Source organism: Anomalospiza imberbis, chromosome Z (assembly GCF_031753505.1).
Source record: "Anomalospiza imberbis isolate Cuckoo-Finch-1a 21T00152 chromosome Z, ASM3175350v1, whole genome shotgun sequence".
Lineage (NCBI taxonomy): Eukaryota > Metazoa > Chordata > Aves > Passeriformes > Viduidae > Anomalospiza > Anomalospiza imberbis.
In genome coordinates this window covers 61713710-61740176 of record NC_089721.1, presented here as the reverse complement: position 1 = coordinate 61740176, position 26467 = coordinate 61713710, and the positions used below count along the sequence as shown (strand labels likewise).

Sequence of the window (26467 nt, the reverse complement as noted above, 5' to 3'; positions counted from 1 at the left end):
ACTTCACATCATGTCTCTGGATTTGTGGAAGAACTGGAAAGTATTAAATCTTGGAAAAAGCAAAAAGTTCCTATGAACTCTAAACCAGCACTCACAGATCACTGAAGTCACCACTTCCTTTCAAAAATATTAAGGCTCATAGTGACCTAAAGCCTTAGACACTTGTTTAAATGAATGCAAAGTTAAAGAATAGTGAACTGGTCGTATCAGGTCAAACTAAAGTCTCATTCAGCTTAATATCCATTTTCTAATACTGGCCAGGAGTAGGCTCCAAAAGGAGATTACAAGAACTAGGCATGTAGAGAGCAATTTTCTGGATTTGTGCCCCCAACTCCTATATTTCAGCCAGGTGCTATGTTCTTAGGATAACTACTGAGTCCCTAGATGTATTTGGGGTACATTCCCCCCTCTGCCCACTCCTCTCCCTGTCATCTTCCCTGCCTGCTATGGTTGGCAGGGTTCAAAACAGACAAATAGGCAGTTTCACACTGGCCTGTCTGCAGGTAAACCCCACCTCCACCCTACCCACCAGTGCACTGTGTTAAACACTATTTCAAAACATTATTTTTTGAGGCTTGAAATAACTGGATTTCCCTGGGCTTTAATTTACCACTTGACTAGTTTCCTATTTAACCTTTTGCTTCAATCATTATTTCACAGCATGAAACGATACTCCTGCACACCGTATTTCTCTTTTTGAGGCAAGCCTACCAAAATTATCTTTTGCTTGGATGTGATGGGAAATGAATGCAACTTTCTGAAACAACTCAGTGAAAACAACATATTGCTCATAGAAAATTCTCAGTAGAGGTTGCAGCTGAAAAACTTTGATAGGAGGAATGGCATATCAGACACACTTTACCCAAAGTTCTACTTATTTAGAAAGGAAAAGGCATGAAAACTTTCTGAAAGAACAATTTCTCCCAAACCCTATTCATGAAAGGTACCTAAGTGTTTGTCTGGCTTTAAGCAAAGGAGTTGTTATAGAAATACTCTTGTGCCTGATATAATGCCTGCTAAAACATGGATTTTACCAGGGATGCTGCAATTAATCATACAAATTTTTGAAGCCTGAGTTAAAGACTCAAGATTTGCTAGCTATTGATATAAATTTCTTACACAGATTAGACACAGCAGGGAATCTTACCACTGTTTCAGGCTTTGATTACACATATCTTCATTTTCTTCCTGGATGAAAAACCTTAAAACAAAGCTGCAGTGACTGTACATCCTCCTTAACACTCTATATCTTAATTTTTGCTTGTGATCCAAGTAAGAAGAGTTATGGGGAAAACAAAGCCCACACAGAGAGCCCTCTCCCCATAAGCAATATATTTTTGTTTACAGCTGGTCATCTAACTGATTTTCCTGAGGAAAAATGTTGAAACTCCAGTTGAATCAAGGCAGTTCTGGAGTAGCTGTGAACACCTGTGTGTGAGTAGGTGTGTACATAGGAGAAGTCTCATCCTTCATTTTGTATATGAATGATGGAATGGATCCAAACAATTTCTGCATTTAACTGCAGGACTTTTAGCTGAGCTCTCAGTGAAATCCATACAAGCAATGTATATCTGCATGTGTGGCCTATAGTGCTAGACTTGTTGGTATGTTTAAACAAGAGAATATCCTTGGTCAGTCTAGTCTAAGTTGTCCTACCATGTACTGGGACAGAGACAAAGAAAGAAAGCATGGTAGTGGTCTAAGAGCTTATGTGAAAGAAAGAGTGGTTTCAGTTCAAGTTCCTGCTCTCCAAAGTATTTTACCAGTCCAAAATTTCTGGCAAAGCTGCCTAAGAGCCTGATGGTCTCCTGAGAGATGAGAGATGTGCACTCACATCTCTTCAGGCACATAAAGAAATTGAACTCAAGTTTTTCCTCCTTGGGGAGAGGGCATTTGCCACCACTGAACTGTAAGCACATGCAAGAGGAAAGCAGTCCTTTGTTATCCTTTTCGAATAGTATCTTCTCTTTTTCTGGTGTTTTTGTTTCATTTTGGGGCTGTGAAGGCACCTCATTGCAACATGGAGTTGAAAGCCTCCAAAGCATCAGTGAAAAATCCTGTTTTATTGTTAACACATTGTTAGTTTCTTGCTTAGCAAACATGGCAGTTGTGATTCCCACCATCAGACACTGAACACTCCTCAGGTCGTGAATGTGAAGCCTATGTGCCTCACTCAAGATACTGGGTGACGACCAGATTATGATGAGTTTGGAGCTCCAAAGCTGAGAGCTTTTTGCTTGGTCTAAATATCCTTTAAGGCCTGTTCCCCTTCTGTAAGGAAAGAAGCCAGCAGCTTTGCCACACTCCCACAGGGGTGTTTTGAAGGTGGTATATCTTGGAGATTGCATACCACTGAGATAATCTCATAGAGATGGCTGTAAACACCTTGGATAATGGTGTGGGCAGAACACGCTCCAGAGTGCTTTTATTGCACTGACTGATTCCAAAAGGAAATTGTTTTCTTCACAGAGCCTGTGGAGGAAAGGTAGCACAAAGTGGAGCCTTGGAGACCCCTCAGCCCGCTGATTTTGTTGGGGACACTGGGATAATAAAACACCCCGGTAAATTGCACCCTGCCAGGAGCATAAATTTTGCTCCTGCAATATGGCAGGAATGCGTGCTGGCACCCATGTTCTCTCAGTCAGCTTACTGCAGGACAGGCCAGCTTGTGGTTGCAGCAGAGGGGGCTTGCGGGGAATCAGAGAAGCCGGAACTCTACTGAACTCATGCTGTTAAAACCGCACAAGGCTGTGCAACATGATGGCCGAGAGACAGAAGCAGCATTACCAGGCCCATTGGGCAGAGCACACTCTGAGATCACTGACCATGAGAGTGCAGGCTTGGAAGGGACTGGGACCAACATTCAGTCTGAGATGTGTCACCACAGAGATAAGGGTGCTGATTGTGATGGCGTACAAATTAACCACAGATTTATGCACAGAGTATGCCAGTCTAATTTGGAAGACCTTTTGGTCCCTCACAATTGCACCAGGACAATGGGGATTATCATTCTTGGCCACTAAACTCTTGCCCACAGAGAAGAAAATCAGTTTGGGTCCAAAACAGCTATGCATTTAATGTGAATTTGTTAAGCTAAATTAAAGCTCTGTTTCAGCATTTTTAATGAAAGGTGCTTTTAATGTGATTAGTCACCTTTACCTTACCAAGTGAATTGATCTGAACCTAATTTCATATTTTTTTTTTTTTAGTCTTGAATTAGAATATCCACACACAAATTGAATGAAGCTTTAATATAAATTTAAAAATTAATTTGAATTTACTTCCATCAGAGCAAAATGTTGGGACTGAACATGAGTCAGTAAATCACATCAGTGAAGTGAGAGAGCTGTCAATCTTCAGAGCAGTCCTCACTGCCAGTGCTGGAATAGTTTGGATTCAAACAGGGAAAGCCAAATTATTCCTGTTAATAAATTTTTACCTTCCATGCCTTTTTGCTTAGGTATTTTCAGAGGCCATATCCTGGGTTATAACTAATGATGTATTTCAGGAGTGTACTAGGCTGTAGAGACATTCAGCCCACTCCAAACAGCACCAATGTCTTGCACATTAATGGGTCTAGAACTGTGTCTGTGTGTGTGTACATGTATATATTTATCGTTGGGACTGAATGATGTAAAATGTTCTGAAACATTAGATGTTAAAATACCCATTTCTCTTGCTGTGAAAGTCACCTGAAGTTTCACAAATTGAGTCTGTAAAAATTGTTGGCAAATTGGAGGCTATCAGGTCTTGTTTTATAGTAACATATATACAGATGCATATACAAACAACTCTGAAATGTGCCATTTCCTGAAAAGAGACGTTAATGAGACGTCATCACCTGTCACAATTGTTGCTGTTGCCAAAGATGTTCCTTTGACCTTTAAACCACTCTTAGGATACTTCTGTGTAATCAAGATTTGCATCTTCAAAATGTCAGAAGAACAAAAGGTACTGTTGTCCTGACTCAGCTGAGTTGATGTCAAAGACCTGGTGCTTAGCTGCTGACAAAATTTCAAGTCAAACTTAAGATAAGACTGTATTTCATTCACAGTTATGTTTACAATACATCGTTCCCATTTCAGTCTGTTTAGGTTCTTACTGTTTTCTTGCTACCAGTGGAGGGCAACAGGCAGTTTTGAAGTTCATGCAGTTTGTTTTCCACTTGTCTTCAGAGGTTTTAAGGAGCACAAAATGAAGAAAAATAAAATGGCAGTCCTCAGTTTAGGGAAGAATGAGAACAGGATTAAACCATGAACTTAATTATCAATTGAGGAACTGATTTTGTTAAATGAGTACATTTTCTGTACAGAAAAAAATATAGTCTTAAGCCATTTTTTTTTTTTCTCTCTTGGCAGCACACTGGAATTTCAAAGTATTTGTACTTCGGTCCCTTTTGTACAGTCAGTGTATTTGTAAAAATGAACTTAGAAACAAAAGAAAATCAGATTGTTGAAATTATATTCAACTGTTATTCTGGAGCATGATTTGTTTATTTTTGTTTACTCATCTGTCTCTTCTAGCTTTTATTACATTTTGCAGAGATGTATATATGAGTGAAATTTTAGACTTAGCAGCAGTTTGCATCCACTTCACAAGCAAGTGAGCAAGTTCACATAGTGCAAAGGCCCAGAAAAGCCAGACTGCCAACAATGACATGAGCCTAGGAATAGGCAGAGCTTAGTTTTTGTACTGAAGAAGTTGACATGGAAATAGCAAAGAGATGTAAAACTCCATACACAGTCTCTACCTGTGTATTTGTGACAAGTAGGCAGCACTCCTTTTTACCTGTCCTGTTATGAAATGATGTACATGAATGTTTGACTGCTGTTCTGCAAGTAACCGTGCAATTTTTGTGAGGTTGTACAACCTGTCTGAGCTACGGTTCCCATTCCACTGAAATTATGTAAATGGTCCCATCTCTCTAGTTCAAGAAGTCCAAAGTGGCCCTTGGCTGTAGGAACAGATAAAGTATTTCAAAATTTGGAAATACTACAGTAGATTGTAATGAGCTGTACTAGCTCAGAAGATTGAGGTACACTGGGCATTTTCTGACCAATCTCTGACAAGCCAGTTCTTTACCACAGTTCTGCCACTGAGGGGGTAAAATGGCTGTGTTAACATGGTGTTAGATCAGCTGCTACTCACTCTACTCAAGTATCTCACAGATGGCAATAGCAGAGAAGACGCAGACTTACCTGCGTAAGCAATACCACCTTCTTTGGCACCGGTGTATACAGAAGTAAATCACACCCTTCAGCTGTGGATCTATGACACATTGTATAAAATGAATTACAATCTTTCTTCTCGGAATAATAGGCATATTTCTGGAACAGATTTCTGTTATGTTTTTCTGAGAAATTTCCCACTTTTGAAAGACAAGGTACAGGAATTCGTCTGGAGTTTCATTTTTAGGCTGTCATTTTGAATGCATTCTTGCACTGCTGGGGTCCTTCCCTAGCATCTCACCCTCAAAAACAGCATCTTTGGTGAGGGTGCACCCTGTGTCTTGCTCATGGTGCCTCAATGCTGATAACTCCCTGGAATGATGGTTTAATACTGATGAACACAGCCTGAAGATAATGTTTGAGTATTTAGATTTTGCAGAGTACAGAAAACCAGGTTATATGGAGATTATTTAAAAGTACACTTTGTTAGCCAACAGAGTCCCTTACATTTTGCTGCAGACTCCCTCCTTGCTAGGTAGTGACCCCTTAAGGAAAAACCGAGCTACTGCCGCCAGCTGTTCTTCCGTAAGGCTTACTTTTCCTCCCTGCCCTGCCTGGGGCTTATCCCCTCAACTTCATTTCAGCACACTTGAGGAAGGATATCGTAACGCTGTCTGTCAAGAAACCAAAAATGTGGCTCAAATGCATCTGTAACTTTTTGTGTCAAGAATTGTATACATGTCTTCTCCCCTTACTCCCTGTCCTATCTTGATTTTTCACTAAAGTTGTATCACCAGGCCATTTAGGAAGTTTGTGAGGTTTTTTGGGGGTTTTTTTTGTGTTTTTTTTTTTTGTTTTGTTTTGTTTTGTTTTGGTTTGGTTTTTTTGTTTTTTTTTTTTTGTTTTTTTTTTGCCTTGATGTTTTGCAGTCAATGTTGTTTACTGTTCTTCTTTTACCACACAGACAAGGACTTAGACCAACATTGGGGTTTTTTTCTATTTGTTTCAAAGTCCAAATGCTGAAAAACCAAAATTCTGGTTAGCCACCGCTTCTTCAAAACCTTCTCACTCCAGGAGATTATGCTGAAAAAACTGAGTTCAAAATTTTCAGCCACAATGAGGAATTCAGTATATAACAATTTCACTGTTTTGTCTTTTTTAGGCCTGACTTGGGAAGATTTGTTTTAATGTCTTCAGTCCAAGAATACTGAAAAATAATTTTAAAGCATCTTATGTGCATGATGGTCACTGTTTGATGTCTAAGCCATATGCACAACTCTCCTCAAGAGGAGGAATCACCACAAACTGTGAAGCAGCAAACCTAGTTTCAGATTCTGACTCAATTGGCTTTCCCACATTGTATGACTTTTCCAGGAAAGACCTTCCATTGTGAGACTTCAAGTACTTTGTATAGATCTTTTCTATAACTTCTGAGTATTGTGTTTTCCACTCAATAATGTGTAAGTGAAAGTACTACAGGTAACAGTTATCTCTACCATCAGGGACTATGGCTCAGGTTAGCTGAACAACTATATACAGATTCCTGAAGTTTTCCAGCTGATGGTGGAGTTGGTGCCTTTACACTGTTATCAGTTACTTCACAGTTGTCTTGGGTATGGCTGTATTGGGTGCAGTTTCGTCTGTGGACTGCAGCAAGGCTTTACCTGACCAACCGCTGGCTGTGAGAACTGGTGGTTCCGGGACCAGCCCCATGAGAAGGTACCAATGTAGAAACGGATCTACCCTGAGAACAGTGAGACCCCCGGGACAGGACCTCCTTGAAAATCACTGGGTGCGGGAGCGCACGGTAGTCTTGCAGACTCTCTGTCCCCTGAGCATCCCCCGCCGCCGGGGCGGAGGCGGCACTGCCGGTAACCTCGCAGGTTAAGCGAAAAGCCTCGGCTTAAGCAGGTGCCTAAGTGGCAGCATGTCAGTATCCTGATGAACACCGCACCCGCCTCTTTCTGCGACCCCACGCCGGGGCCACCCTGACTGCCGGGGGAGGCCCCGGCCTTGCCCCCTTGGCGCGCCCGCAGCGCGCCCCGGGCAGCGCCGGCCGGCGGGGCGGCTCCAGGCTGCAACACCGCCCCGTCCTGCCCTGCCCGGCCCCTGCCCGCCCCGCCCCGCCGGGGCCGCGGTGTCTGCGCCCTCCTCGGGGCTGGGGCTGGGGCTGGGGCCGGGGCCGGCCCGCGCCCTGGGGGCTGTGCAGGCTCCTCCCAAGAGCAAGCGAGAGGTGCCCCCGGGGCGGGCGTTAGTGAGGCGTGCGCTGACGGGGTGTGTTTTCGGGCTGGAGTTTATTAGTAGTAGTAGTGAAGAAAGGAAAGCGGGGCGGGGGGCAGGAGGAGGGAGGGGGGGTGAAGGGGGGAAAAAAAAAAAAAAAGCCCGAAGAGGAGTTTCCGAAAACTTCCAAGGAACTCGCGGCTGCAAGTCCCAGCGGCAGGCAAGAGCGATGCTGGAACCTCGGGCGCTCCGGGAGCCGACAGCGGCGGCGGTGGCGGCAGAGGGAGTGACCGCGGGGATGGCGGCGGCAGCGGGGAGCGCGGTGCCTGCCGGAGCCGGGATGGCCGAGAAGAAAAAAGCCGGTAACGGCAGGAAGGGCAGGAAAGGCAAGGGGCCCGGCAAGAAGCCCGCTCCGCCGGAGGAGGGCGAGGCGCCCGGGTCCACCACAGGTAAGCCCGTCGGCAGGTGCGGGGGCTGCCCCGCGCGGACCTTCTGCGCCCTTTCCGCGGCCGCAGATCCGCAGGCAGCGGGCACATCCCCGGCGCCCGCTGCCGCCTGCCCGGCTCGGCTCGGCGGAACCTCCGCTCCCCGCCGCGGCTGCTCGCACAGCTCCCGGAGCAGCGGAGGCGGCGGCGTTGCCGGGAGCCCCTCGTCTGTCCGACCACGGCTGGGTCTGCTGCCCTATTTCCCTCCCGCTGGCCCCGAAATCCTGAGAGGCTCTTGGTCAGCTGTTGCTTTCTTCATATTTTTCCTCCCCTCCCTCCATTTTTTGGAGGGCGTGAGGCTATCTCTCCTGTTACAAAACACGCTTTCTGTCCCTTCCTTTCCCCAGAAATCACTTAGCGTAGTTGAACAGATGGCCAACTTTTTTATGGGGTATTTTGTCTAAACTTGCAGCTATTTACTCAGGGATGATCAGCGAGGACATTCCGCTCACTTAGCAGCACGTGTTGTTCCTCTCGTGCCTCCTCAGTATTAAGCACAAGAATTCATGCCAGTGATACCCTTGTCCTCCGTAGGTGTCCAGAAGCAGGACCCAAAGGAAGAGTCACGGCTGAGCCTGCTGCCCCACTCGCCATAGTTACTTATCTCTGTCAGCCAAAGCCCCAGTCAAGATCAAGACTCCTAGTGCAGTACAAACACTTATGCCTGCATGATGCTTTTCCTAGAGACCATGTGTTATGCCACCTAGTTTATCAGAAAGCATAGCAGTATCTATGGATACCTTTACCTTTTTGCGACAGCAATGTATAGCTGCATTTGAATTCTTTGGGGTTTTGTGAGAAACTGTTTTGAAAGAAGCATGGGAAAAGCAGCCAATTGCTTGTGGTTTGGTTTTGGGTTTTTTGTTTGGTTGTGTATTTTTCCCCCTTTGTGTTGTTTTCTTGTCCCAACAGCCAAAATAACATACAGCCCAGTAGGATTAAACTTTCTAAATAGACCTACATTAATTTTGCTCAGTGCATGATATCAGGGAGGATATGTGTGATTCCACAGCAGCAGATACCTCTTAGGGCTACTAATTTTTAAAAACTAGCATTGCCCACTGCATCCTCTTCTCTAGGTTGTTTGGAGACATAGCTCGCCCAGCTTCTGCTGAGCAGTGGTTGTAAACAAGTTTCAGGTACAGCACAGGAGGTTTCCCTTGTTATACTAAGACAGAGGTAAACACTTCTTTTGACCTTTTTCTCTTTCACCAGATTTTTATAATGCTGTTACACTATGCAAGCATTGTAAGCATCTCCTGCTAAAACTGACCACCTCTGGCATTAAAACATTAAAACCTCTGGCAAACTTATCTGTGACAGCTGGGCTGTTTGAAGTGCTTGCAAGGCTTTTTGTTTGTTTTTGTGGCTGACCGAAAACAGGAAGACAGTGACAAGTTGGACAATTTGTGATAGGAAAGATCTGTCAAGGATTTTTTCACTGTGCATCTCAGAGTTTTATAGCATCCCATCCCATTTGTGTAGGAGAGATTTCTTTTCCTGTTGTGCAGTTTTCCTTTTGCAGTGGAGCAGGGTGCTGAGGGAGTAGTGAAAGGAACTGTGAATCCGAGGGCATATTTTTTGAGTAATCCAACCAAGTCATCTTCTAAACTAGGCAGAGATTTTTGGGAAGATGGTCTTTTTCCTCTGTAGAGGAGAGCTGGAAGAACAGAAAAATCCATGCAGATAAATAGCACCTTAAGTTTAGGTGTCTAAGTGTGGTTAATTCTCACTTCTGGTGGTCTGATGATGTCTGCCATGGTGAGTGTTTTACCTGAAAATCTGAACAGTAGCAAATGTAGATTAAGATTCATCAGGGCAAGATTCAGATCATGCCAGCTCCTAAGGCTTTGCTAAAACTCCAGAAGGCTAAGTCTTTAGTAGGCCAAAATATGTCAGTGTTTGAACCAGAAATAACCCACTTTTCTGGCAAGTGCTTGCCTCAGGTCTCCAAAGCACCAATATGTTTTTATAGGTATGAAAGGGTACCGCCTTCATCCATACCTGACATTACTAGTCAAAAGTTTCCTGTGTGGGCAAGAACTGAACATTCTTCTATCTTATGTAATAAAAATCCCATTCCTTCCAAGATGAGTGTATGTGGCAGGATAGTTCACATGTGTAGCTAATCCATGTAGTCTGTCTAATGGGAAAATTAAATACAGCAGAACTTATGATTTTAAGTCTGACTCTGAATCAGATAATGTCACACTGGCAATGTCATATAGATTTTTTCTTATCTGTTATTTAAGGGTATTACCTGGTTTGAGGGCCATTTAGATCTAGAACTGATACTTAGAAGAGAAAGAACAGAAAGAGTGGTTAATGTAAAAAGTAACAAGAGAGCAATTTTGCATTTCAAGCCATGGGCTTTTATTCCCTCTGTTCAAGCATATTAGAGCTTGAATTAATTAGTAGTCAACTCATATTGATTAACAGTACTGACTGAAGAAGGCCTTCTGACTTTGACAGGACCACGGCTTTCCTTTTTGCTAATATAGGTTTGCAGCCGTACCTGTTGTCATTTGGTGTGTTTAGGATGTGCAGTCTGAGAGGTTATGAAACAGTTTTGCTTTTAGTTACCTGCTTGCTTTAGTTGAATTATGTCAGGAATTATCATCTTCTCTGTTATGTTCTTGTCTACATAGAGTTTTCATGCACTTACAGTTTTCCTTACAAAGAACAGTGGCTTGCAGACAGTCCTCAGTTTTAGGATCTGGCACTAGCACAGAAATCCTTAGGAGGTGTTCAGCTTTTTGCTTCGTGCAGTTTTTTCTGACCAAAGCTCCTTGCAGCTTAGTTTGCTTTTGGCTGTCAAAGTATATCATATGCACTTCAATCCTGGGTCTGGAAGCATTGGTAATTTCTCAATGGGTTGAGAATCAGCTTTGTTAATTGGGAAGAGAGGGTATAGGAAAATCTTTCGTATTCTGTCATAATTTATCCAGAAACTCCAGAACTGCTATTGGACAAGAAAGTTAGTTATTGGAAAAAAAGAGATGAAGGAGGTTTGGCTCTCTCTGCTCACCTGCACAGTGGTAACACAGAAAAAAAATCTTCATGTTTTCCATTGCCTAGGTGAAGTCTGGGATCTGTTAAAAAGTTTGGGGAGGTCCATGTTACTATGATTTCTTTATCACTAAAATTATTTAGAACATTTGCTCCCCCTTGCTACAAGTGCTCTTCAATAAACTGATGCTGTCTGGCTTGTGTCAAGACCAGAGTGACTATATCTTCCTTTAGCAGGGCACTCTGGACCATGATAAATACAAGGCATGGAAGACTGAAGAGAGAGTATTATAAATGGACAGAAGATTACAGATTTTCTCCAAGTTATGTCAGTGATCTGCCATGCCAATTTAGTATGCAGACAGGCTCCACAAATCTGCCAGCAGGACTTCCTAGAGCATTGCCAACACACTGAAAATACATCCAGCCTGGGCAGAGAAATCTTATGCAGGAAGGCCGAGGTTGGGCACCCAAGGTGCCCAGACCTGCCCCTCACACAGGCACTGCTCCTGATTTAAGGTGCCGTTAGAGCAGGAGCACAGGGGCTGGGAATAGGCCCTTGTCCAGGGCTTATTCCCAGGTGTCAGCCCAACCTTCTGCCTACCCAACTTCAGTGTTGGACTGCGTAACGTGGGGTTAGTGCACTGAGAGAAAGGTGTCAGCCCTGGAAAAGTCCGTCTGTGGAAGCTGTGTTTGTGTAAGTAAGGTGGGGTACCAGCACATCAGCCCAGCCCCTTTGTCATTTCCAGACATCTTAGGGAATGTGAGTTTTCAGGTGGTTCTGCTTAGAAGAGAAGACTAGGGTGAGGTTGCTGAGCTTGAGAGGACAAAGTGTGAGAAGATGTGATGCCTTTCGGAGGAAAACACCTTGATGTGTGTGAAGAGTTGCTAATGCTGTGAACTCTGGCCTAGGGTTTTGTCAGCCACTCTCTAGTGCTATGAAGAGCAAGGCTTCACAAGCATCTGGTGCCAAAATACAGAGAAGAAAGAGGGAAGACCATCAAATGTGTCTCAATCATCATTTTAGTGAAGTGATCTCAGCAGCATTGTTCTGAACACATCTGCATTAACAGTAGAGAAACTGTGGTCATTGACATAGGAAATAAGTATCTCCTAGTGGGTTTAATTTAGAATTAGATAAAATGGCAGAGATTGAAGACTGCTTGACAGAATAAACAGCACAAAGTTCACATGAGATGAGTGTGACTGAGCAGGACGTTTGACTGTATCCTGGAAGCAGGCTTGGTTGCCAGAGGAAGAAATGGTTTTGATCATATTAAAGACCAAGATACAGGTGAGAGCTTGGTTGGGAGGATTAGAGCTCAATCTGAGAGTGGCTAAGTTTAAATTGATATTCAATATTCATAGAGATATCAGAAGACTGATCACTGTTGCAACATGAATTGAAGACAAAGAGTCTGGGACATGGAATGAAAGCTGTGATTTCTGACAAAACCAGTCCACTTCTAGAGGTAAACTATTTCATAGAAGGAGTGAAAAGTTCTTCTGGTGTTTCCAATCCAAAATATGTATGTGCTGCTGGTATGCTTGTCCATTTTTCTGTGAGGAAGGCCTCTCTACCTGTGTGCAATGCCTGCATTCTCCAAACATTCCTCACAATCTTCAGAGCAATTTTGAGAGTGAATCCTTTAAAAAGCATGCGAGTGTATTCATGGGTTTTTTTGGGGGTTTTTTTGTTGGTTTTTTTTGTGGTTTTTTTTTTTTTTTTTTTTTTTGAATAAACGAGATTAGTCACCATTCAAATTTTTTGAATTAACTCTAGAAGTACTACTTGACTGCAGCCATGGGAATGCAAACAGAATGGTGAGAACATACTGGTACAGTTGTCCAGTAAATACTGCATGTGTATAGAAAGACCTTCCCCTGTGAAATAAATCCAGAAACTGTTCTGAACTTTGTGCAAATATTGATGGCTGGGAAGGCTGAACAAAATTTTTATCTTTCATGTAGAAATGCCAAAACCTGCTAAGCTATGCATGGATTTTAAAACTTTAACCTCTGGCAAAGCTTGTGAGCTAACTCTAACATCTAAGTTTGTCTATTTGTAATTGTGGACGTCTCAGATTTCTGGAAAGGCAGTAACTGAAAAAGGAGGGGAAAAAAGGTCGAACGAGGCAGTTTGAAACAACACTCATAAGTAAAAAAGGAAAAAAAGATCCTGTGCAGCTGATATTTCAGAATAGTTCAGCACTCACTATTTGGGGCAGCTCATTTTTCATCTCCTCTGCTGAATCAGACTAACTTAGTTTTCACAAAAACTTTTTGAGTGGTTAGTTTGTGAAAGTCTAGCTACAGAGGGTCTTCGACAACACATTCGACTTTAGGCACCTAAGTGACAATTTGTTATTCTTAAAGTAAGGCAAGTTAAATGCAGAGCTGTGGAAAACTTTCTTCCAAGCATCTCCCTTCCCCTACCTCCCCCCTTTCAATCTATCTACAAGCATCTGATAGCCCTTTGAGGTAGGTGGTTGTAAGCAAAACAGTGGAGAACAATTGTGTCTCAGGGTGTCAGGATCTGGAAATGTTATGAATTCTTACCAAATCAGTGTTCTGCTAACATTCCAAAAGTAACAAGAGTGAATGTGCCTTTAACAGTACTGATAGTTTATCGTGTTCCGTTATGATACAAGAAAACAAACCAAGTGTCAGTATTTTGTATGAGTCATTCTAGTTGTGCAAAGAGCTGCTCGAGTGTGCTTGAGGTGGTTGAGTTAACCCTCAGTTGCTACCTCAAGTACACGGAGCCCTGGGTTCGGCGGGGGAGGGGGTCTTGTTGCAGGTCTAGAAAGTCTACAGTGGCAGGCTTGCATCGGGAGAGTCACGGTACCGGTGCCGGGGGTGCGGCGGCAGCGGCGCTGCAGGGGCAGCACGGCGGAGGAAGAGACGGATTGCGGTGCTTGCGTGCGAAGGAGTCTGTGGACGTGCTGCTTTAAAAATAAAGAAAACAATCGAACTAACAGTGAAGGGGGGAAAGAGGTGCTGGTGACCTGCAGGGAAGGGAAGAGGGGGCTGGAGGAGGGGTGCGGGTTTTGCTGCCGGTGCCCGCAGCGGCCGCGAGGGGGTGCGGCGGGAGCGCTGCTGCCCGCGGCATCTCCGCAGCGGGACGGACCCGCGGTCCTTTGGCGCTGTGGGCGCTTCACCAGGTTCAGAGGATGGTTCGAGTGCGGCTTTTTAAGGGTGTTGTGTTGTGCTGTGCTGTGCTGTGTTGAAGGTCATTGGATGTGCGGTAAACAGGTAGAGAAGCTGTGAGAGAGGGAGACTTTAGTCCTGAAAAACACTCTGCTCTGATCTCATGCAATATGAGCATGAAGTCGTCCATTGTGAGGTCACAGGAATGCTTTCTTTTTGTTCATTCTCTCACTTCTTCCTTTCCTACCACACTTCCTCTATCCCTCTTATTCTCTTCCTTTGTCCTTTCTCTCCTGTCTTTCTTCCCTTCTTCTTTCCATTCATCTGTCCTGCTGTCCTTTTATGCATCCCTTTTTGTCCTTCTTCCATACTTTTCTTTCTCTCTCCTTTATTTTCTCCATCTTTCTTTATTCTCTGTTATCTCTCCATCCTTTTCCTTCCTTCCCCCCTCTTTTTCCTGTCCTATTCCCTCCTTCCATCTGCTCTATTACTGTTAATGAAGAAAAAAAAAACAACGAAAGGAAAGTAAACCAAGATATTTCATAAGGGACTGATAGAGATTTTTAACATAACCTCCTGTCAAGAGTAACTGCTAGTTTTTCATTTATGCACAGAATACTACTTGTGTCTGGTTTTGTGTTTCTGGTTGTGTAATTTTCTGTGGGAACATTAGATCTAGGGAGAAATTGACCATGTTATGTAGTTTGTTCACCATGGGCCATTTGAATCCTAGCTCTGACATCCAAGTCCACAGGCTTCACAGGTCAGGGAGGAAGGGGGAGATGTTAATCCACTTGTGACACTTCAATTGGGAGCCTTTACTCATTCACTTTGTGCATCTCTTCCTCAGGTTTTATGAGCTAATGGTCCTTCCACCTCTGTAAGCAGGGGGAATCCAGATCAGGGAGTTTGGGCTTGGCATTCAGACATGGGCTCAGGCTGAGCCCATGCGCTGCTGCCTTTCTCCTCGATGCCTTTCTCCTGCATTAACAGCTTTCATTCCACCCTTGAGTCAACCACATGCCACGTCCTGTGGCTAATGGTTAATCCCTTTGAAGGCTGTTACCAAAGCATGAATGCATGAATGCATACTTAAGGTGAATAAGCAGAGTCCCTAGTAATATCCAGTTGCAGAGGTGATAGATAGGGGTTGTTATCACTGCCATTACTGCCAGAAGAGTTAAATTCTAAATCAAATATGCATGTATTTGTGTGTGTATGTGTGTAAGCACATGTAGGTATGATGTTTTAGTAGGACTGTTGGCTTCTACAGTTATAGTCTATTCAGTTTTCCTTTGGGGAAGTCCAAAGGACTTTGGACTTAGAAAAGAGAAAAAAGGGGCCATATTTTGCCCCTGTAATGCCATATTAATGCCATATTGCACCTGTATACAAAACAGCACTGAAAACAGCTCTAAGTCATTGTACTATATTTGGAATGGGTGGCCCTGTTATTCTGTGAATATATTTTTGCATGTCCTCTTGAATTGCACCAAATAAACTGGTAGCATTTGTGTCATCACAGTCATTGAGCTCTAGCTGAAATCTCTGTCTTTGAAACCGCCCTCTGTGGAACCAGCTCCCATTGCCTAGGATCATACAGACTTCGCATGTCCAAGGTCACAACAGATCAGTCTGATCACAAAAACCAGAGTCTCCTGACTCTCAGTCTAACCTCTCCCTTCAAGCCACTGTGGTTTCTAACACATGGCCATAACATATGCATATCACAAACCTGCAACTTTCCCTTTTTTTTTTTTTCTTTAATTGTCTTTTAAAAATATTCCTTTCCCTTTGTGAAAATAAGTTTCCTGGAGGACACTGTGCATAGTTGATATGTCTACTGCAGGAGAGATAGGAAGAGGAGGGGTCTTTTTAGGTAGCAGGCACATTGCTGTCCCACTGAAACTATGCAGCCCTATGGCAGGAGCTGTTTCTACAGGGTGAATACGGGGTTGAAGGGCGTCAAATATGTCAGCTGTGCCATTGTGCCAGACCTGCAGGTTCAGGGAGAGTCACTGGCAGGATTTGAGAAACCCTCAGAGAAAAGGTTTCATTAGAAAAGTTTTCCAGCAGGCTGCTTCCAAGGACTGTATGTACCTTTGCAAGAATGAAAGAGAAACCTCCCATGCAGAGCTTCCCCATTGCAATGGGAACAATCTGACCTGTAAAAACTGGTGTCCCAGGGCAGCCAGTGCCTCCTTCTTGTTTCTGCCCTTTCTGCAATGATCCATGCCAGCTTTAGAGCAGCGTCCTGATCATCTCAAGTTACATTAGGACAAGTTAGCTAAGCCTTTGAAAAACAAACCTGAAAACATAGTAGCTGCTAGTTGACCCTGTTCTTGGAAAGTGTGGACTGGAAATGCAGAAGTAGAAACTGCCCCATAAAGAGTGTGTTCTCTGTCAAGCTCTGGAGGACTAATGCAGCTGCTAGTGCACCTGTGGGGTTAGTTAAAAAGCAGTGCTTTTAAAAGACAAGGCAGTTTTGCAGTGAAAGAACTTGCTTGGGCATGTGGAGGATTTCGCTCCCTCATGGCATCTAAGATGAGGATTGGCATAATTTTTGAAAGATGGGCTATAGTTCAACCAAAAGGTATGGGATGAATGCAGAAATTACTGAGTGAGGTTTTTTTTCCTGTTACAGGCTTCTAGTCTGGCAGACATTCTGAGCCAGACTTAGTGTTGTAGATTCCAGCAGTCCTAGCCCAATCTTTTTTAACTTGGTACATTTTGATTTAAATGTAACTTTTACTTAAGCGTGTATGAGAAGGCATGTGAGAAGGTACAGCAAATGTACAAAATCCTAACTGTAAATGCTGGATGATAAGATGAACTGTGAAAAAAAAAAAGAAATTGATTATCAACCAGACTGAAACTGATGTTAAGCACAAGTTTTCCTGGCTTTATGAAGTGCCAGCAAGGTCAGAAATTGGAAAACTATTTCAGAGTGATAACAACAAAGTGAGAGCAGGAAGGTTTTTGAAACAAGCTTGGAGAGAGGGATTTAAAACAGATAACTGTCCAGCTAACTCAGCTCCATTCCTAGGTTATTTGTCATTGATATGCCTTGGGGTTTTTTCCCATCTATGAGTGAAGATGTTTCTCATCCCACTCTGTCCTCACAGTTAGAGTGAAGATCACCTCCCCTGGGTGAAGAGCGTCTTTGTAGGGACCATCCTACCATCATCCCTCATTATAGCTGCAAGGTCTCTCTTGAGGATCATGTCAGTTCCATAAATGACAGAACCCACTGGTCTCAGCAGCCAGTGTTCTTGCTTCCATCCCCAAATTTGCCATCTTCTCTCATGACTTCTCCAGCTCTCACCTGATACTTAGAAGCTCATAGCAATAATCCAGCCAGATTCAGGCATGGAACAATCCAGTATCTAGGCAGATTGCATGAGGGGAACCAATTCTTTGGCTGCAGTATGAGTTGTACCTAACAGCAGGATGAAGGTAGAGCTCGTTGTTAAGAGAATGTCACTTCAGTCCACAAGAAAAGACCAAGGGAGGGGATATAATTTCTGAGATGTTGAGAGAGAAGTAGCTTCATCTAGGCATTTTGTTTTGAAGGTATGGAATTAATTGCACAGGTGCTGCCAGTGACATTGCTTCCTCTTGAGGGAAGGTACGAAGACAGATTCCCAGGACACCAATAGCTGAGGTTTGCTTAGTCCCAAGTTGGATTTTTAAATGCTTATCATGGTTCACTCTAGGCTTCCATGATTTTTCCTCAGGTTTACTTTGTATGCAACTGCCATTAAAGCAGCTGCTTTGGTAGCTGCTGAAGTAAGCTGCTAGGTCTGTATAGCTCTTTTTCTGTCCAGGATCTTTAGTTTGAGTTCTTCGTGTCTGTTTCCCTTTCGATTTCAAGGTCAGACTTGTCTCCAGTGACAAGTTGTGCTGAGCAATTGCCGCCACAGTGAGCTTGCCTGAAGGTACCTCCATGGCACTGACAAGAGGTAAACAGCATGAAGATGAGATGAAATGGCAGGAGGACACATAACGGGTAGGAGAGATGGTGTCCACTACTCTGCCTTATGTTCCCTCTCAACTGCACAGGTGATTTTGCTACAGATGGTATCCTGTCATTGATTTGCTCATGGCTTTTTTACCCCTTAAGTCTGAGATGAAAGGTTTTCTTCTTCGGGGCATTTGGATCAAAATCACCAGTCACAAGTTTTATCCAATCCCTCTTACCCATTACAGGCAGTTCTGAGGGCACCATGTGTGTGTATCACTCTGATGTGTCCACACCTAAGCCCTGAAAGGAAAATGATCTTCCAGCTTACTTACATACACGTTGACCTTTAAGGAATGCATTGAAACTCCTTGAACATCACTGGGAGTATTTGCAGACTTAAGCTTAAGCACTTTCCTAAGGTAAATGGAACTGGCTGGGGCTGTGTGCCTAGGTCCAAGTTTTCCCTTCTCTCACCCTATGCAGATAACCATGTGTCTTAAACTCTAAGCAGGCCATCCTAGGTATTCTTTGGTTACACTGCAAATTATTTAAACTGAGAATAATGAAAGGAATTCTGTCCCACAAGAACTGTTCGTGGAAGAAATTGACATAATGCACTGTATCATGTCTGCTGGCCAAGAGGAAACAGGCAGAGGAAGATAATTAAGTTGAACATCTAATGTTTGCTATCGAGGTTAGTGGTTAACTCATCTGATGTGTGAAACCAGGTACGTGTACATTTGGAATTGTTTTGGAATCTTTTTCCTCTTACCCTCTCTCTAACAGCAAGGTGATAGCTTTTACTGTTTCTATTCTAAACTACTTAACTTTCACAAAGAGAAGGCCAACTCTTTCTTTTTTTTTTTCCTGGAGTCATGTTAGAGCAATATCAATGTAAACATATATGTGGACTTGTGCATACACATGCACTCCAGTCCATCACAAATGCAGCAAGAGAGGAGTTTATTTGAGTTTCAAGACCTCCTAGAGCTATATTGCAACACAGAATTTATCCACTGGGGAAGTGTCAAGAAAAGACTTCTTTTTTTAAGACATTTTTAACTGACAGTTCCATAAAAAATGATGGAGCTTCTGGAAAGACCTCCCTGGGGAGTGGTCCTGTGAAATATACCAACAGCCGGATGGCACAAATTTGGAAAACACTGCTGTCCTTAAAGTAAACAGAAAGCCTCTGTGAGAAGGCAGTGTATTTTCCCAAATAACCCTTTTAATTCTGTATTAATGTTATAGAGAGGAACAAATGTGTCTTCTTTTGATAATGCAGGGAAACAAGCTTTTTGTGGAAAAGCAGAAATCTCACCACAGGTCATCAGGGAGGTGTAGAAATGTCCAAAGTAATGACTTCACTTTGATTTTTTTTTTTTTTTAAGCTGCAGTTGGTTAACAACTCCTTTAACAAATTCAAGAAATACCAAGCAGCCTCAGAACTCCTTTGTTTCATGCCATGTTTCATAATGTTTCTCACTATCAGTTTCATGGCAAAGCTTAGTTCATTTCAGATCAATGCCAAATACTCCAGACACAAATAAGAGCTATAAATCCCTTTGGAGCTGAGGGATAAGGAACTACTTGAGGTATTTAGAACTGAAATTAGTTTGTGAGGCCATTCAGAAAACCATGGTGACTGCTGGCTCTACACCAGGGAGTAGATAAGATAAAAAGTACAAGACAGGATTACCCTTATAGTGTTTGCACATCTTCTCCTGACCATCAACAGGGCACATGTCTGTCCAGTAAGACTGCTCAAGGGTTGTCATCACGGGATGACAGTGGAAAGCCCCACAACACCAGACCCAGGTCCTGTCTAGGAGCCTGTTGAAGTTTCTGTCCACATCCAAGACCCACCAGAGGAGCAAGAGGCAGCTTTTGAATCTGCATCACACCAAAAAGGCTCCCAAGCATCTCACCTGCTTCCACTGCAGCTTGCTGACCTGTAGGGCTTTACTATATCCAAGACCACCGCAGCCAATGATTGCTGGTTACTTTTTTCTTTCCCTGTCACCCGTAATCAGCTGCAGCTGAAGATGGGATACTAGGCTAGTCTAGCTTTTTGTATGATCAGAATGGTCATTTTTATATGTGACAAAATATGCTTGAGGATGAAGTGAAGAATGGGCATGTGGGCCTGCTTGACAAGGGAAATTATTTGGTGTGGAGGCTTTTTCAAACAAAAGGGGAGGATATACACTTGACCAGGAATGACTCTACCAGCATCTCAGGGCACCTTCCTTAAGCAGTTGTCTGTTTATCATGTTCTCAACACTCTGCTTCTGTCCTGTATCTGCTATATTTCTTTCACTAGAACCACCATGCACATTTCTAACTCAGTTCTTGCCTAGAGCATACTGTATATAATGTTTCTAGGCAGTAATGTGGGGATGGAAAGACCACATGAGGTCATAACATTTTTGTGGAGTTGCAATTTGATCCAAAAAGTGGATTACCAGGTGCTCCTTCAGAGAGGGATTGAGGAGTTATATTTAAATACATCATTTAGTAAGGCCTTTTATTCCAGAAGATAATCAATTCCATTTATTCTCTAAATGTGCATTTGTTTTACCATAGCAAATTCTAGGATGATGTTTAAATTGATCAGTAGATTGAACTTAATAAATTAAGAAATAAAAAATAATACGACAATGCTACATATAATTTTTTTCCTAAGAAATAGGATTTTGCCAGACTACTGAGTAATAAAACCTTAAAAAGGCAAAACATTTCTGATGCTTATTTTCATAAATTTACCTTTGTGTTTCAGAGAAGAGGGAGAGGAGATGCTCTAGTAACCAGCGTGTGAACTCTCAGGGCCAGGGTGGATATAGCATCAGTCAGTAGGCTTTAGTCAAGACGGGGTGGCAGAGAACCTTTGTAGCATTCTGCAAATGTATGGACTGTTGCTGAAGTGGTTGTTAGCTCTCAGGGAGGCTTCTTGTAACAGAAGGTTCCTATGAAAGGGCATTAGTCTCCTGTGAGCTGTAAACAGGGGTGTAACTGGTCATGTCTTGGCTGGGAGGCTGCTGGGTCTGCTCTGCAGCAGACAGAGCTTCTGGAACAAAGGTTGTGTTTTATTTCTGCTGCATTTCTGAACAGAACCACTGAGTGCTGCTCCCCTACCCACTTGTCCAGGCATTCATCAGAGAGAATCAAATGCAGGGAAAAACGGCTTGGAAGGCAAGAGTCTGTGGTCAGTGGTCTGCTTATACAGGGACACCTGGAAAGCTGATCCAAATGAGCTTTTAAGTGCATACATTAAGTCATATTGGATCATCACTTGTGGTTTTTTATTATTTTTAGCTATAAACCAGAGAGAATTAAGATCACTTTTTCTCTGAAGGTGTGTCCTCACCTAAGTGTAACAAAAGTACTTTACATTCACACTTTGCATTAGTTCAGCAAAAGCTTTGCAGTCTATACTTGCACCAACGGCCCTAAAATGTCTTTCCCTTGCTGATGAGCCCAGGAAAAGTTTCTAGCCCTAGCCAGGGGAAACCAGATGCCTGGCCGGCAGTGTTGCTGTGGTATTACACATGAGATGTTACCCAGGGAGTCAGGTTGGGACCGTGTTCAAAGGGACAGGTGATTTGTTGGAAAAGCAGGGACAGGACTGTGATTTGTGGGGCTGGACACTGAGCAGTGGAGAAATGAGTGAATAGAGAGGTCCTTGGTGGAGACCTAAAAAAGGAGGGAGGAGAATGAGAGCAGAGAACTTGGGGAGCACAATGTATCTGGGAGATAAGGCTGCAGGAAGAGTAGGGGAGAAGCACACAGTCATTTTTGGCCCAGTGGGAGACTGGAAGCTGGGAAAGGGGGGAAACTGAGATGTGACTGACCCACAACAAGGGTGGAATGAGTGGAACAGAGAAGGAAGGTAGACTGGAAGCTGGGAAAGGGGGGAAACTGAGATGTGACTAACCCACAACAAGGGTGGAATGAGTGGAACAGAGAAGGAAGGTAGACTGGAAGCTGGGAAAGGGGGGAAACTGAGATGTGACTGACCCACAACAAGGGTGGAATGAGTGGAACAGAGAAGGAAGGTAGCCTTGCGGGGGGAGGAAAAAAGGCTGTTGATACAGATGGTGTTGGGCAGCCCTACTTCCCCTGGGGTTAGCCAGCAAAGTGACTTCACTGACCACCCTCATCACATTTTCCTTGCCTGCTTAGCCATGCTGTTGCCTTGCAGTAACCATGGCAACCCAAGTTTCTGACTGGCTGTTCTAGGATGGTACCTGTAATGATAGTGGTAGTGACTATTGACAGAGGGGAGGGGAAGGCAAGCAGCTGTGGAGCAGGGGAAATTGCCTGAGTACAGTAATCGTCTTTGGCAGGTCAAGGGTGAACCGTGGCCTGCGGGAGTTGTACAATGCCCAAGGCTAGCAAAGTGGTGTTATAATAAACCCCAGATGTTTCCGCTATTTACAATGTATATGTTATGTTTAAACCTGAAAATGCATCCTAGGATCTGGTGGGTAGGGAAACAGTTATTAGCTGCTTGGAAATTACTTGCTGGTAATGTATCTGCTCCCCCTTGAGATTAGCTGTTGCCTGTTTAAAATATAAATCTTCTAAGCAGAGACCCTTGTGAGCAGCTTCTTTGCCAAACCAGTGGTTCCATTCAGCTTCATGAGGAGCAGCACGGTTCTCCCTGACGGGTTTCTGTGAGGCTGCATCCTGGGCACAGCAGCCCTGGGAGCCATTCTCACAGCTGGCATGCGTTGGTGTGAGAGAGGCACGGCTGTCAGGCAGGGGAGCACAGCCAGCCACAGGTGTGCAGAGAGCACTGTTTAATTTCCCCAGACTAATTATTTTAGATCTGGGAGCCAGAACCCTTGTGGTATGTCATGGACCACAGCAGAACTTTGAATAAGCATTTAAGAGAAGGATAGGATTTAGCTGATCAGGCTCGTATGCTGAAACAATTGCTCGTCTATAAGAGTAAATTAGTCAGCGAAACTGTGAATTTGTGGCCAAATGCTTGCTTTGCAGAGACCATCCAGGTGATCAGTCCTACAGATGGTCCAGGCAAGGCACTCAAAATATTAGCATTTAAAGTGAATGAGTTCAAGTATGGGAAGGCTGGGAGTGAAAGCTCCTTTTTAGAGATGAATCATTCTGAGTGAATTATACCAAAGCCACACAAATTTGGAAGAGACATTTTTGCTTCAATATTTTATTAGATTTAACTAATCCAAGAAAAATGCACACCTTAAGTAAATCCTTAATAGTTCCTCACACACGTCCCCTGCCTGCCTTTGATTCTATATCCATCAGTCTGCACCATGCCACATTCATACATCTTGTGGGCACTTGGGATACAAAAGGACTTGTTTAGACCCCTCAGCACAGGGTGTACTGAGACTAGCCCTTTGTGTCAGGAGTGGAAGAGAAGTGCTTTAAATAGGTTGTGCAAAAACATTGCTGAAGATCAGGTAACAGTTTGCAGGGGAAATGGCCAGAAATTGAGTCCTCACCCATACGCACCAGTGTTGTGCTGAGAACCCTTTAGCCCAGGATACATGGGATATGTGGGAGAGTGGAGTAGTCACATTACACAGCATTTGTCATGTCTTGATATGGGGTTTGGGTCTGCATAGAAATGAATCTTGGGGCTTGGGGAGGAGACAATGCTGATTTTGAGGTTTTGTTGCATTTTTCTCCCTTATTTTCTGTTCCTACTCCAAACAGTCCCTGAGCAGCTATTCCATCAAAAGTCTACTGTGACTTCTATTAAGGGTGATGCCTTTTCTTCCTGAGCTTTATTGTCCTCCCACATCCCATGTGCCTGCCTTAGAATATCAGCCCTGATGGACAACTCCCTGCCTAGACATCCAGTTTTACAGTATTTCACATCACACCTCATAAGAAGGGATCCAGTACAAGCATTTTGCTAGGCAGATTGCCCGCATGATGATGTGAGGGACTCTCTGTACCTTTCTCTGATTCTCTTGGACTCAGTATTGTGGGTGAAGGACCACTAATGTCAGTGGTTTCTAACATGATACTCCAGTTTAAAATGCAGTTAAGCCACATCAGTCAATATGAATTCAATGCCTGAGGTGGCTGAGTGTAAAATGACCAGAGTTCTGTGAATTCACATCTCATCCTACTAACTAGCTTCCCCACATGGAAAGTCAAATGTGTAGAAATGTTATTTGCCTGAGATCTTTTTTGATTATTAGACTTATCTGTTTTGCTGATTGCAGAAAGGTTTTTTCAGTGTTTTTCATCTAATTCAATGTGATGACCAAGTCAGTGAAATTGCTGAAAAAGAGTTAAAACAGGGAAAAAAAAATTCTCAATCTATGCCTAAAACTGAGGTGATTTACTTTTTTCAGGATGTGATGACCACTTACTCAAATGTGACTCACAAAGTCACTCCTAGTACTTACTAGTTTAGTGACCCTGTTGAGTCTGAATTCAAAACATGCTTTAATAAAATTTCTGCTTTTCTCCTCTCTCAGGGGTCTGGTAGATTCAGCTAATGCCAAGTCCTTGTCTTTTGCTGTATTTTGATCTTTATCTATCCCTCTGCAGTACAATCAATAAGATAATTAATACATCAGATAACACATTATTTTCCAGCCTAAAATCAAAAATGTAAGAATTGATTTTGTTCTTGCAGAGATAGAATATCCTCAGAACTTGGAAAACTGAGTTATCAAATTGAAATTAAGGGCTATGCTTGATTACAAATAAGGGTGTCATAAGATTTAGAAGCCAGTGACAGTCTTTCTCCTTTTTTTTTTTTCTTCTTTCTGGAGAGTGTTGTGTAAGAAAAGAAAAAGATGGTTAAAACCTGTTGTTTAAGTTTAGTGCTTCCTCTGATTACTTAAATAATGTTTTGATTGGGGAAGCAAGCCATGGGGATAAACAGCTGTCAAACACCTTGGTACTATCAAAACCAATGCCATCTCCTAAGCACTAATAAATATTGAGGAATTTAATGAAAAACTTGGTGGGTTTTTTGTTTTTGTTTTGTTTTTTGTTTGTTTGTTTTTGAGGGTGTTTGTTTGTTTGTTTGTTTTTAATCTACTGAGAAAGTGTAGGATGAAAATATTGTGAGAAAGAGGGTACCTGGCTCTGGAGCTATTTGCCTTTCTTAGTATAGAAACCTTGGCTTCCATGATTGTATTCTCTGTGTGGTGCATTTTCAGTCAACCCTGGACAGGGCTGCAGAGGCTACAGATGGAGGTGCCTTGCACTGCCAGATGAAATGGTCACTTTATTGGTGATTTGCTGGATTTAGATCCTCCTCTATTCTCTCTTGACTCATGACAGAGTTGTTGCTGAGAATCCCTGAACACACACTGTGTGCTCACTTCCTCTTCCTCCATTGCAAATAGCTTGATTTTCTATAGGCTTCAAGAAAATATTAATTTGATTCTGCTTTTCCTCAATCCTTGATCTGTTAGTTTACTGCTGGAAATTCATGAAGCTCGTGGAATAAGCAGTGTGTAAAAAGATCAGACCTGGAAATAACATCTTGCAAAGTCCAAAGTGTGCCTTAAATTCTTTCCAGAAACAGTGATTAAAACAGAAAAATATGGTAGACTTTCAGGATAATTATACTGTTGGGTTTTTCTATTATCTTTTTCAGCCATTGGGTTTTATGACATCTTTCAGTAGCCAGATACAGATTAGGAATCAGTTAATACTTTGAAAACAGAATGCTTATCATCAAAGTATTTTGCTTTATTAATTGTTTCAATTTCTCCTAACAGTAATGGTGTCCGGCTTGGTTACTTCCTACATAGAATTCCCTTTACAGCCAGAAGGGGGACTCAGGATATTAAATTTCAGCTGATGCGGTGAACTCATCCTTTACGTTCTTTTTTCCTGAACATTGTTTTCTGATGCTGTTGTGATTCTTCCTTGGCTTCTTCCATCATTTTTTATGGCTTTCATTGTCATAGCTTTCATTATTATGTACTTGTCCCACTTATTTTGTGGGACAAATTTTGCAGAAGGAAATACTGAAATGGAAATTTGAACATGTCTGGAATCAGGTTCCAGTCCATCAGGAAGCAGTTTGGTGTATCACTTCTTTGTCTGTTTATCACAGGAATTTTCAGCCCATGTATTGCTGCATCTCCCCAGAGGTCTATCTTCCCTCCAGTGTGTCAGTAGGATCCTGGATTGTTATTAATAAGGGTATATTATTGGCTGTTTTGATATTCAAGCATAAGAATGTGTGAGACCCAAGAGACAGTCCTGGTTTGCTCCATGGACTTCAGACCATAGTCCAACTCATGATGAAAGAGAATAAATGAGCATTCCTAAGCAGAGATGTACATGTTGCTTCATGTGCAGTGGAACAATCTGTGAGAGAATAGCCAGAAGTTAAAAAAAAAAAAAAGTACAAAGCAAACAAACAAGCAAAAAAGCCAACAAAAAACAACACCAACACCAAAACAACCTTAGAAAAGACAAAGTGTGTGGATACATTATTTTAG

The 26467-nt window shown here is 42.9% G+C and overlaps 1 protein-coding gene and 1 long non-coding RNA gene across 13 annotated transcripts in view; one reads left to right on the top strand and one right to left on the bottom strand.

Moving 5' to 3' along the window:
• NRG1 (neuregulin 1) overlaps nt 1–26467 on the top strand; it is a 447143-nt gene that overhangs the window by 266394 nt on the left and 154282 nt on the right. For 4 of the 12 annotated variants that reach the window (XM_068176236.1, XM_068176233.1, XM_068176227.1 and 1 more), the window contains exon 1: nt 7540–7837. The exons of 5 other annotated variants lie outside the window; for them this stretch is intronic. In XM_068176236.1, coding sequence (XP_068032337.1) covers nt 7618–7837 — 220 coding nt within the window. In that variant the 5' untranslated portion in view covers nt 7540–7617. Of the gene's footprint in view, nt 1–6801; nt 6961–7539; nt 7838–26467 lie in introns of those variants that run through there. 3 more of the 12 variants (XM_068176237.1, XM_068176235.1, XM_068176246.1) reach the window with 2 other exon arrangements.
• On the bottom strand, nt 1965–5892 carry LOC137464341 (uncharacterized). Its single transcript, XR_010994196.1, has 3 exons — nt 5199–5892; nt 3842–4169; nt 1965–2472 (listed from the first exon to the last, which is right to left on the bottom strand). It is a non-coding gene; the product is annotated as an uncharacterized lncRNA (long non-coding RNA).